This window comes from Jaculus jaculus, chromosome 12, assembly GCF_020740685.1.
Source record: "Jaculus jaculus isolate mJacJac1 chromosome 12, mJacJac1.mat.Y.cur, whole genome shotgun sequence".
Lineage (NCBI taxonomy): Eukaryota > Metazoa > Chordata > Mammalia > Rodentia > Dipodidae > Jaculus > Jaculus jaculus.
The window spans coordinates 15,811,357-15,824,481 of NC_059113.1; the positions used below are offsets into that span (position 1 = coordinate 15,811,357).

General features: G+C 44.0%; 2 protein-coding genes across 3 annotated transcripts in view; both read right to left on the reverse strand.

Moving 5' to 3' along the window:
- Positions 1–414: 414 nt before the first annotated feature.
- Positions 415–8,192, reverse strand: Gnrh1 (gonadotropin releasing hormone 1). Of its 2 annotated transcripts, none has more exons than XM_004665822.2 (4): positions 7,990–8,192; positions 4,069–4,253; positions 2,542–2,637; positions 415–602 (listed from the first exon to the last, which is right to left on the reverse strand). In XM_004665822.2, exons 2-4 carry the CDS (start codon positions 4,207–4,209, stop codon positions 561–563), a joined length of 279 nt encoding a protein of 92 aa, XP_004665879.1. In that variant the 5' UTR covers positions 4,210–4,253; positions 7,990–8,192; the 3' UTR covers positions 415–560. The 2 variants fall into 2 exon arrangements, with proteins under 2 accessions (XP_004665879.1, XP_044987718.1); XM_045131783.1 differs by lacking the exon at positions 7,990–8,192 and adding an exon at positions 5,334–5,376.
- A 1,497-nt stretch (positions 8,193–9,689) lies between these two features.
- The window catches only part of Kctd9 (potassium channel tetramerization domain containing 9), a 28,793-nt gene continuing 25,357 nt past the window's right edge, over positions 9,690–13,125 (reverse strand). The window contains exon 12 of the mRNA XM_004665823.2: positions 9,690–11,554. Within this exon, the coding sequence (XP_004665880.1) occupies positions 11,438–11,554 (117 nt within the window). The 3' untranslated portion in view covers positions 9,690–11,437. The remainder of the gene's footprint in view (positions 11,555–13,125) is intronic.

A 13,125-nucleotide genomic window follows, 5' to 3' on the forward strand; every position in this document is an offset into this window, starting at 1 on the left:
GCCTATAGAGCCTAAGGACTTGAGTTTGACTCCCCAGGACCCACGTGATGCCGGATGCACAACGTGGTGCATGTGTCTAGAGTTTGTTTGCAGTGGCTAGAGGCCCTGGTGTGCCCATTTTCTCTCTCTCGTTCTCTCTTTCTCTCTTTTTCTCTCTCCCACTCTCTCTCAAATGAATGAATAAATACATAGATGCAACTATAGTCCTGTGGAAACTGAGTCAATCTGCTTTCCATGGCCCCCACCAATATGGCCCCTCTCCGGCCTGTGACTGCGGGCTCTGCCTATCTCTTTCGTCAACAACAAACGCCTTATGTCATTTCCTTTTCTTTCCCATCCCCCACCCGTATGCACATGTAAAAGGCATGTGTATATGGTGCTTGGAGTCAGAGAAAGATGTCACATTTACATGCCTTGATCCACAACACATTCTTTATTATGAAATATCTGCTGCTTGGTGTAGGAACTTCTGAAGTTTCACACAATTTATAGATACTGGGTCACAAATTTCAATGTTGATGTTAAATATATAGATGTGGTCGGTCCCGGGGCCAATGGACTTACATCTTCTTCTGTCCGTTCTCCTCTTCAAGCAGACTTTCCTGAAATATATAACAAATATGTCAAGTTAGACTTTGATACAGGAATTTTTGGGTTCCTTGTATACTAATGCACCAACAATTTGGGGTGTTCCTAGATCCGTGACCTATGAACTCGAAGAATGAAATCCACAGAGGGTAAAGTCTTCTTATAGCTTAAAGCTTTAGGATGGAGACAAGGGGGCTTAAGTCGAGTAGGAGGACAAAGAGGAGGGGGCGTAAGCCTAGACTATGGCAAAAGGAAACAAGGTAGAGCTCTTGCCCAGGGAGGCAAAAGGGGGTTTGAGAAGCCCACCTCAAGACTCAGATCTGGGTTCTTTTATGAGCAGAGGCTACGTGAGGAAGCAGTGGACAAAGACCAGATTTTATAGCTTCTTCAGTAATCTTAGGTAAGGATCAGAGTTTCTTGACTAGCTGGGTTCACTATGTACTTATGAACCTAGGGGAACAGGTCCACTTGTTGCCATGCCGTAGAAGGTACTAGAGAGATGCAGGCAGGGTCTTCTTAAGCAGCCCATTACCATCAAATCTGCACAATAATGGTTTAAGGACAGCACTGGGGGAAGGAGCTGAAAGAAAAGTCCCTTAAATCATTTTGAACTTAACCAATCTAAGCCAGGCGTGGTGGCACATGCCTTTAATCCCAGCACTCAGGAGGCAGAGGTAGGAGGACTGCCATGAGTTTGAGGCCACCCTGAGACTCCATAGTGAATTCCAGGTCAGCCTGGGCTAGAGTGAGACCCTACCTCAAAAAAAAAAAATGAATCTGGGCTGGAGAAGATGGCTAAGCAGTTAAGGCATTTTCCTGCAAAGCCAAGGGACCCAGGTTCAATTCCCCAGGACCCATGTAAGCCAGCTGCACAAGGTATCCCATGTATCTGGAGTTCATTTTCAGTGGCTACATGGCCTGGCATGCCCATTCCCCCCCCCCCCCGCCTCTCTCTCTCTCTCTCTCTCCAATAAATAAAAATAAATTTAAAAATGTTTTCTTTATATCTGCTCTATTCAGGCTCTCCGTGCTAGCCTACGTAGCAATTGGCCATATGCTTTCTGGGTGTGGTGAGTCCAAGGGCATGGCCCGGAGAACAGGGATACGGGATTCAAGATTCAGTTTCTGCATCTGGTTTGGTTTTACTCCCATTTTAAACTATATTTGAGCCCAAAATGGTGCCACACCCACATGCTCCCAGCTTCTCAAGAGGCTAAGGAGGAAGACTGAAAGTTCCTCCTAGGCTATGAAACAAGTCTGAGGCCAGCTTGGGAAACTTAGGGACACTAAGATGAAATGATTTTTAAAGGGCTGGGGTATGCCTCAGTGGCAGAGTGCTTGTCTAGGATACACAAAGCCCCAGGTTTAAACCCCAGTGAAATACACACACATGCACCCCCCCACACACACTGATATGTAGCAAATACACTACTTCTGGTTAGAATTAAGTCCTAATGGGAAAGTGGAGATCAAATCTGTGGCTCCAAACTACAAAGTTCTAAGTTCATCATGTTGTAGAACGAAGTTGGGGGAAATGACCTTGAGCCATTTGATTTCTGTATTTTCCAGGATCCTGGGAAACCACATTGTTCAATTAAACAATTATTCAACCATGTGGAGGGGGTGGGTCAGCTTAGAAAGGAGTAGTTGAGAGACTGATGAATATTCTGGAAGAATTAGAGGATAGCAATGGGAAGGAATTTGCTGGCCATGCCCAAGGCTGAAGCCAGGATGAGCAAATACAAGTTATACAGAGATTTCAAGTCAAGGGCAAAGTCTCCAACAATAAGTGCTGTCGATGGCTAGTGGGAACATCATGAGGCAGTGAAGGCCCTGCCACAGCCACGAGGGGCCCAGCAGTCAGAGGGCAAGCCCCCACCCCTCGTGCCTTGGTGGTAGTCATCAGAAGTGGTACCACCTCTACAGCACCGTATCAAGATCATTGAAACTCACCAGAGCACCTCTCAGATCCCTGAGGGGTGAGCGAGGCTGATGCAAAGTACATTCAAGGTGCTGCGGTTCTGACACCTGGTCTACCTCCTTGGCCATCTGCAGAAAAAGAACATGATACTTAGATACGGAGAGGTGGGGAAAAACAAGCTTTTTTTTTTTCTCACTAACATCAAAATTTGTCTGTGGAGAATAAGGTTAAGTGGGTGGCTTGGGAAGTTGCAGGAATAGGATTGGGATATTAGGGAACAATTCTAACCAATGTACCTGAGCTTTGGAGGTAACAGGGACAGTAAGAGGAAATCAGAGGTAATGAGAAAGGAGTGCTCTCAGCCTCATGAGAAAAACTATGCAGAAGTGCAAGAATTTCTATTGGAAAGATTGAGTTTTTTGTTTGGTCGATTGATTTTGTAGTTGCTTCACTTTTTTTTTTTTTTTTTAAGATAGGGTCTCTCTCTGTGGTTCTGGTTAGCCCTGAGACTCGCTGTGTATCCCAGGCTGGCCTCAAATGAGCAGTGTCCCTCTTGCTTTAGCCTCTCAAGTATTGGGATTATAGATGTGAGTCCTCTTATCTGGCTAAGTTGGTTTATGTTTTCTAGCTTGTACTCTGTTATAGCTCAATGTGATTTGATTCACATAAAATCCATGGAGAGGGGGCTGGAGAGATGGCTTAGCGATTAAGGCGTTTGCCTGCAAAGCCAAAGGACCCAGGTTTGATTCTCCAGGACCCACATAAGCCAGATGCACAAGGTGGTGCACGTGTCTGGAGTTCAGTTGCAGTGGCTGGAGGCCCTGGCGCACCCATTTTCTCTCTTGCTCACTCTCTGCCTCTTTCTCTCAAATGAATAAATAAATAATATTCTTTTAAAAATCCACAGAGGGAGCTTCACATTCTAGGGCTTATTTTGAAATTATTTCCTCAAAAAGAGAAACTTTCCACTGAAAACTTAGTGGTTTTAAGTTTCTTCAGCTACTTTTCCCACCCTCAGCCCAATGTTATTTTTTAGAATAATCAGCTAACATAAATGGTTTCTGTCACATAATCCTTGCCCATCCCTAAAAAGTCACATTTTTAGCTAAATCAATACCCTACATTGATGCAGGTGCCAGTAGTGTTATCAAATCATTGTGAGACTAAATCCAGTATGTTTTCCACCTTTCTGATCTTCTCACTTTAGGTTTGATAACTCCTGGAATCCAGCATTCCTGGCTTCAACGCCTCTATCAGTGACAAGAAGTGATAGAACCCACCCCCCATCCTTGATGAGGAAGCTTACTCATGAACTATAAAAATGTACAGTGACTTGATATCCTAGATATTTGAGCGTGTGGTGTCCTGTGGTTCCATTCTCTTGGCCCTTCTCCTTCCCTTCGTTTGGTTAATCCCTGTCTGAAGTGAAAGTAGGAATTTGGCCTCTATGCTGAACATCCTGTCTGGCAGAGTTCAGGTGAGCTCCGAGGTGCCATCCATGGCTGGCTCTGCAGAAAGCACCCAGCCACCTGGAAGCAGGTCAGCAAAGGGAATCTTACCTCCTGGAAAGAGTCAACCAAGTGCTCAGCAGTCCTCTTTCCTCCCGGGCGCAATCCGTAGGACCAGTGCTGGCTGGAGCAGCCCTCCACACATAAGGCCAACAGAAGAGTCACAGCCACGAGTTTTGGAATAGGCTCCATTCTAAGGAGCAGTTAACACACTGTCACGCAGACCCAGGCGGGAACTGACAGAGATAAAGAAGTCACAGTGAAAATCCCACATCTGGATTAGCAACACTACACAAGATGGAAGCAGGAATCACGTAGTTTTTACACAGACACACTGGAACCCAGACATCTGCTTGCTTGCCTTGAGTTTCTTTGCCAACAGAGGCAATTGCCGGTACTTCCAGCTGTCATCTCTGCTACTTTCTTGAGCTAAGGTAGTCTAATTTTAATTTCATTATTTATCTGGACCCAGAACCCATGATTTATCTCTTATCAAACTCCCATTTCTGCCTCCATCTTCCCTTTGTTGTAGACAGCCTCTCAGCTTTATCATTCATGAGATGAAGAATCGTGGATTGGGCTGGAGAGATAGCTTAGTGGCTAAGCGCTTGCCTCTGAAGCCTAAGAACCCTGGTTCGAGGCTTGATTCCCCAGGACCCACGTTAGCCAGATGCACAAGGGGGCGCACGCGTCTGGAGTTCGTTTGCAGTGGCTGGAGGCCCTGGCATGCTCATTCTGTCAATCTCTCTCTTTCTGCCTCTTTCTCTGTCTGTCACTTTCAAATAAATAAACAAACATAAAACAAAAAAAAAAGTTAAAAAAAATAGAATCGTGGATCATCTGCTCTGACAAGTAGCCTCCTACTAGGTTCATACAAAGCTGCCTAACTTTAATGGCTACACCATGGGACTGATGGCTATACCACGGTGCTGGGGGCTACGCCGTGGCACTGATGGCATTTTGCTAACTGCCACACAGTCTTTCAAGCAGTCGTGCTGTGAAACGCAACACTGATTACAGAGGTGGTGACTCCCAGAGCAGCCGCCTCCCTTGCCAAGGGCGCCTCTAATTTTCTGATGAAGTGTGCTTCCAAGGTCATCTCTGTCGGATGGGGAAGCAGCTAAGGTCAAAAGGAAACCCTGGACCGCGACCGCTGGGATGCCCATGGCTGGATCTCTGCGGCCGGCGGCAACCAGGCCAGCGAAGGTCGAAGCCTATTTCCATGCCATCACACCTGGTCTTAGCCCTTGGGGTTAAAATATCCTGTAGACATACAACACTAAAATATATATTGCTAGAAATTCAGAGTATTTTACCTGTGTGGAGGTAAAATCCAAAGGATTCCAAGCCTCTTTTAGGATGTGTTGAGTACTGTGATTTTTCTAGTCACTTGGCTTCCTTTTTATATGAAATTTTACAGGACATTGAAATCTTTCCTGCTGGTAAAAGATGCAGCCCATGGACCATGCTTTTTAATAGTTAGTTTTCAAATCCTCACATAAAGCCTTTAATGATAGATGTAACTGGAACACCCGCTGGTCTGTGTCTGTTAGATGGGCTTAAGCCTGGCCATTAGGATCTAAGTGAAAATGTCTAAAGCTGAGGTCACCATTCAAAGAGATTAAAACACAGCTAGGTTGGATTCCCTGGAGGAAACCAGTAGCTCTACCAAGAGTTCAAGGAAAACAGATGCCTCAGTTTATGTAAGTGAAATAGACACACAACTTTTACAAGGTGAGTTAAAAAGTTAAGATACCTGGGAGTTAGCTAGTGTCAGCTTTTAGATGCCCTATTTGTAAAAGGAGAGATGTGGACCAGAGAATCATAAGCCCTCCACACGTAAGGCCAACAGAAGACTCACAGGCACGAGTTTTGGAACAGGATTCATTCTAAGGAGCAGTAACACCATGTCATGTGCATGTGGAGGCCAGAGGATGATGTTGGGTACCTTCCTTAGTCACTCTCCACCTCATTAAAAATTTTAATATTTTGGCTGGAGGGTTGGCTTAGCGGTTAAGGCACTTGCCTGCAAAGCCAAAGGACCCAGGTTCGATTCCCCAGGACCCACGTTACCCAGATGCACAAGGGGGCGCACACATCTGGAGTCCGTTTGCAGTGGCTGGAGGCCCCTAGCATGCCCATTCTCTCCCTCTTTCTCTGTCAAATAAATAAATAAAAGAAAATAAAAAAGAAATGGCCTCCTTTTAAAAAGTCAGTATTTGTTTACGTGTGTATGTATGGGCACACTTTTTTTTTCTCCTTTTGCTACTTCAATGTCCAGCTTTTCAAGGGTACCTGGGGAATTGAACCTGGGCCAGCAAGCTTTATATTACTTATTATTATTATTATTATTTATCTCTGTATATGCATGTCATAGTGAGAGAGAGAGGGAGAGAGAGAAAGAGAGGACAACCTTGAGGTGTTTGTGCTCTTCTTTGAGACAGGTTCTCTTGATCCTACAAACCAAGGCTAGTCTAGCTGGCACATGACCTTTGGATCCTCCTGGCTCCACCTCCCATCATCACGGGCACTTTGGGAGTCTGGCATTATGTGGGTGCTGAGGAGGATTAAGCGTGTGTCGACAGGCTTTGTACAAACTACGGAGCCATCTCTCCAGCCCCTCAACCTTGGTTTTGAAGATTGAACCTAGAACTTATCTGATTGTGCTAGATGGGCTACCTAGCGAGCCATAGGGAGCTTCTGGTTTCTGCCTCCCCTGTGCTAGGGTTACAGGCCACCACCACCACACCTGGCATTTGTCTGAGTACTAGGGATCTGAACTCAGGTCCTCATGGGCATGCAGCAAGTGCTTTGCCCACTGAGCAATACTGCCAGGGCCCTAAGTCTAATGTACTGATGTGTGATTACTCGCACTATGCCATGTCTACATAGAATTCTAGAGGGCAATGTGAACATCCTGTTTCCTATCCGCCACATTCCTTCCTTATCATGGAAGCCTCATTCTGTAGCATCAAGGATTCTATTCTATTTACTCATCCATGCTAATAACCCTTGGCATCTGCTCAGCATTTGACAAAGTGACTCAATGTTAGTTCATGAATAAAGGACGTTTTAGCCAGATCAGGCCACTGTGTCCTCGATTTCTGCTTCAAAGATGTTTTACTTGACACAGAGAGAACCGCTTGCATATAGTATGTTGCAAAGCCTGCTAGACTAGCTAAGCTGTAAAATGCTTAAAAAAATAACCGGGGATTTTCTCATTTTAGAGCTTAAGATTGGCAACTGGTGGGATGATAACCCCATCGGTCATTGTCCAGTGTCTTCTAAAATCATTCAATTTGCAAGGCTTTCAAGAAGAGTGTCTTATTCAGATAACCTTCCTCGGTTTGCTTAGCTATCTCTGTGGAGGCTGTCCAGTCCTCATGATAGAGAAGTTGTACACGTTAGTGTAATTGCAAATAGAGGGTAATTTCAAAATAAGGCAGCAATGATTGACTCAACTTTCATTTAGATAGCCTCGCTAACACACCATTCTAGCACAAAGAATGGCTGCCCAGCTTCCAGTATTGTGCAAGTAAGAGGAGGTGACTCTTCAGTGAGGATCCCTGGGGTTTAAGCAATGCTTGTTCAATCTGCCCAGTGGGTTTTAAGCTTGCTGAGGGATGCACTTCCGTAACCCAAGCCGGACAATATTGCCTTTGATTAATGAAACAGAAGTTAAGAAGACACGTGATGGGCTGGAGAGATGGCTTAGCGGTTAAGCGCTTGCCTGTGAAGCCCAAGGACCCAGGTTTGAGGCTCGGTTCCCCAGGTCCCACGTTAGCCAGATGCACAAGGGGGCGCACGCGTCTGGAGTTCGTTTGCAGAGGCTGGAAGCCCTGGCGTGCCCATTCTCTCTCCCCCTCTATCTATCTTTCTCTCTGTGTCTGTCGCTCTCAAATAAATAAATAAATAAAAATACTAAAAAAAAAAAAAAAAAAGACACGTGAACCTTATTGTTGAGTCACTTGCCTCTGGGATCTTTCAGGGTGTTCCATCAGCTGGTCTTCACCTTTTGCAGAAATGCTATGATGTGTTTATGAACACAGCAACATGGTCTGTGAAATTATCCAGTCTGCTCTACGTCCCCTCCGTTTGTCTGCTGTCTTGTCCTAGGTCACATAGATCGTAAGGCAAAGTAAGTAGGCTATTAAACCTCTATGCACCCAGTGAATTTTTGATGCTTGGGATCACGTTGAGACCTTCCATGATTCCATGCTTAGGCCAATTTACCAGAGTTCGATTTGATAAATTGAGTTTAAATAACTGGACTTTAGAGTTGTCAAATTTCCCCTGAAATCTGAGAAGGTAGTTTTATAGGGGGAAAAAAGGCTTCATTTTCAACATTAACTCAAATAATGATTTTGCAACCTCGCTGAATGACAGCTGAGAAATCTCTTTCCTGCCCTAATGGAAAATCTCAGCAGGAGGAAAGCCAGGCTAATGACAGCTGATATGGCTCGTCACCCTTTGAGAGGGTCTCACGACAGAACCTCAGGTAAGGCACTTTTTCCTCAAATAATGTAACCATTTTCTTTTGCAGTGTGAAGGTTCTAATTTTAAGTATACTATCTCCTTGGGGATTTAGTAAAATCCCAGGGTTTCCATATATTAAAGATGATTTTCAACTCGACTTGGGGGCAGAGTAGCAGTATAAGTAATAGTTGTAAAATGAACCAGAGGAAATGTCTTGATTGATCATGGAAGCCTTACGAATGACTTCATAACATTTCCTTCTAAAACTAGAGCACATCAGAGCCTCGTATGTGTTGCCTTCAACAGGTTATTCAAGTAGAGACGGAATTTCACCAATGCTAATCATCCACCTCATTTGGGTGTTCAAGCTTTCCCTATGCTCTCTTCCAACAAAACTCTACTTTAGTCTAGTGCACACATTTCATCTGGAGGACAAGAAGATCTATGTTCTCAAACTTCCTCCTGCCTTGGAATTCTCTCTCCTAGATGACAAGTTAAAAAAAAAAAAGGTTGGGGGCATGTGATTTACTCAACTCTTAAGCAAATGTGGTCAGCTATGAGCTAAAGCTTAATATAAACTGAATCATCAGATGTCTTCTTTAGAATGAAGGCTAAAAAAACACCCCAGTTTTTCAAGTGTGCATGATGGATTTTGTAAAAGATCATAAAATACATGTGCATTTATGCTAACGACCGTTTTTCTTGAGACAATATCTTTTAAAATTTTTTATTTGAGAGAGGGAGAGGCAGATAGAGATACAGAGAATTGGCGTGCCAGGACCTCTAGCCACTGCAAATGAATTCCAGATGCGTGAGACACCTAGTGTATCTGGCCTATGTGGGTACTAGGGAATCAAACCTGGGTCCTTAGGCTTTGCAGGCAAGTTCCTTACCCGCTAAGCCATCTCCCCAGCTCTGAGACAGTCTCTTTCACCTGCGTGTTTCCTTGAGTAAGTATCTCACTGAGCCTAGAGCTGTCATCTTGTCAGACTGGCTGACCAGAGATTTCTTGGGCCTTTGCTCCCCAGGACCAGGGTAACTCCTGCCCACTGAGCCTTCTCCCCAACCCCTCAATGGCACTTTAAAAGAAACGAATCCACACAAGAACAATGTTATATCCTGGTTGTCAAGCTACAGTAAGAAGTGCAAGGGAGATTCAGAAAGTGCCGATTTCCACGAACAAGTGTAGAAACACCTTCTCAGTGGTTCATATCATTTATTAACGCAGTATCTATCAGACCCAAGCCCTGCAGCTCCCACACACACCGTGTTCAGAGCCTTCAGATCCTCTGCAGTTGGCATTTGCCGACAGAGGAACCTTTCAGTGAATGAAGAGCATAGTCTATAATTACTGAAAATATAGTACAGAGTGAAATGATCGAAATATAATTTAGGCACATATTGATTATGAAAATAGATATTTCTCAATACAATACTTCTCTGTCTTGGTAAAAATAATAAAGCAAAGAAAATAATTCATTTTTAAAGTCACTTTCCTTCCCACATAAAGGAGCGATCTCTGCCACAGTGCGAATGAGCCCTTTACTGCGAGGAAAGCTTTGCATATGTAGGTACGTAAGAGTAAGCTACAGGATGCTGAAGACAGGTCGTTCTCGCGAAGGAGACGAGGCGGGGTCAGGAGCCCTTGCCTCGCTGACGAGTCTGTAGGATTTGGACACAGCTTACATCCCTGCTCTTGGGGCACATGTAAGGACATCAGGACACTGGTAGTGAAGTCAAGGCCCCACCTGTTGCTACAGAGATAATGACTCAGAAAAACTAGGCTGAAATTTGACTTCAAAGCAAAACAAACCAAGACACATAACAGAAAATTAAAAAACAAAAACAAACTACAGGTGCTAACTGGTATTACAGCTTAGACTCGTCAAATGCCTTATTGTTACTATTCTTACTTTTTGCTGGCCATAATCAACTGTCAGTTTAAAGTTCTTTAGGGTTTTAGCTGCAGTTATGGTAGGCTGCCTCTTAAAAGGTGACTCTGCCATGTTTATTCCTATTTTGTAGCTTTAGCTGCTCTGGGATTAAATGTAATGTCCATTTCTAAGCACTATTCGGCATTTGCATTAAGCGAGTATTAACGGTGCACCTTGGTGTTTTGGTTCTGAAGCATTTTCCTACGTCTGTGTGATTACATGAGAAAACTCGAGGTGCGAATGGGCAGAACTGCCTAGTCGGGTGTGGCATGCGCTTGCCTACGACGACTGAGGAATGCTCATTCACAAGCTGTGGCTGCAGGCCAGTCCTCCCTCCACCTGCAGACGGGTGCACAGCCATGGCTTCCCTTCCACTGGCTCTCAAAAAGTAAGAATGGGCTAAAATTTCTTGAATTTAGCTCCTGTTTTCATTTAAAAAGTAAACATTACAAAAAATGAACCTGAAAAGAGAGCCTTAGTTAGGGATCTGATGTCACCATCTTCATCCAGTGCGACAGGTATTTAAAGAGGGAGGGAAGGCATCACTAAAGCTATTTATAAACCTGAACAACCTTTTCAAAGTTTTCATAAAGTTTAACAATTTAAATATCCTTACTGCATCTAGGTATTCAATAAATATAATTGCATATGTTGTGCTTTTCATAAATTAAAATTCTCAAACACATCTTAAACCAAGATGGTATTTCCTCATCATGCCTATTTCAAAGCAGACGACAATAGATACTATTCCTGATCATAAACCCGATGAATGTTCCAAGCTGATTGAAAAGGCACGCATGACCTAGCTCCGCTACGTCTATTCACTGAGTGCCTGTCAAGTCAGAATCGGGGGATAATGCTACTTTCCCCTTATGCACCTCTGGAAACAAGCATGAGCCTCTAGCTGGTTGGTCTTAATCCCCTTAGAGTTATTTCATCTAGACAACTGACAGGGTGCAGAAAGAAAAGAGCATTTTCCATCTTGGACCCTCCTCCGGCCCTCGGCACGCTCATCTGACGCTCTGGGACATATGCAGTGGTGTCAGCATCTCTTCGAATATGGCCCCCTTCACGTTGGAGCCTCTCAGGTTGGCTTCCTGAAGGTCACATCCAGACAGATCACAGTTCTGTAAGAAAAAATGACATGTAGCTCAAGTGACTTCGGCTTTACCTGGTTCCTCTCAAAATGATTTCAGGGCAGAGTATGACAACATTCCTTTATTGTGAAATTCAACTTCTAGAACATGACTTGTGTATCCAAGCTAAACTATGCCCTGTACTTATTTATTTATTTTTAGCCAAGGCCCAGGCAGACCACAAACACAAGCAAAGGTTAAAGAGGAAAGCAACCTCTCCTATTTGTGTGTGTGTGTGGGGGGGGGGGGGGGAGTATATGTTGTTCTTTTTTTTTTTTTTTTTGGTTTTTCAAGGTAGGATCTCACTCTAGCCCAGGCTGACCTGGAATTCACTATGGAGTCTCAGGGTGGACTCGAACTCACGGCAATCCTCCTACCTCTGCCTCCTGAGTGCTGGGATTAAAGGCATGCGCCACCACGCCCAGCTATTTTTCATTTTTTGAAACGGGGACTCATGTAGTCTTGGCTGGCCTTGAATTCTCTGAATAACTGAGGTTTGCCTCCAAGTCCTGGACCTCCTTGCTCCCATTTCCCAAGTGCTGGGATTATAAGCATTACCACCATGCCTAGCTGTTCATGTATTTTCTAAGGAGACATTTAAAATCCAGAATAGATTCCAATGTAGTAACTATTATCTAAACAAATTTACGACAATCCAAAGTAAAAACAATAAAAAGAATGTATGGGGAAGACTGTTTTTACAAACATCTGCAATTTTACTTTTTTGTGTAGGGGATTTATCCATTATGTAGCTCTAATATTTTTTTTTGAGGTAGGGTCTTAATCTAGCCCAGGCTGACCTGTACTTCACTACATAATCTCAGGGTGGCCCCAAACACACAGCAATGCTCCTACCTCTGTCTCTCGAGTGCTGGGATTAAAGGTGCGTGTCACCAGGTCTGGTAGCTGTAACATTTTTACAACAAGAAATGGCCTTTCACTTAAGGCCACATCTGTGTACAATTCAATGACTTTGGGTAGACATGGGCAGTGGCTTAACCACCAGTACTAGGAGCTGTTTGTTAACGTCTCTCCACATCACCCAAGAAAAGATGAAGTGGAGACTGTAGTCAAGTCCCTGAGGATGGAGGGATGATGGCCAGAAAGAAGGGTGAGAGCGCTCATCTCAGAGGGAGGTCCAACGCCAGTAGCTGACCCTGCAGCCAATCAGTCTTCACAATCAACTGAACAGGAGACTACCCCCCCCAAACACACTCACTACATGCTACAGGCAGCAAGGAAGGAAAAATCTAGAATCTTAGGTAACAACAATAGTTAACAAACAATCAACGCCTATGTTCATAAAAGGACCAAACAGTTGGCTACAGACTGGTTCCTTTCTCCTTGACATATAAAGGATCCTTCTATTCTGCTCCTAAAAACAATCAGAAGTCAAGGCTAAAACATTACAAAAAAAATGTCCACAGCAAGATAAATTTTCACATACAATTCTACCTGTGACAAATTTCCTCATGTAAAGCTGTACTATTCATGTGATGGTCACCAGACATGGGTGGCTAGTTAAATTTAAATAAATGCAAATGAAGTAAAATGAAAAAGCC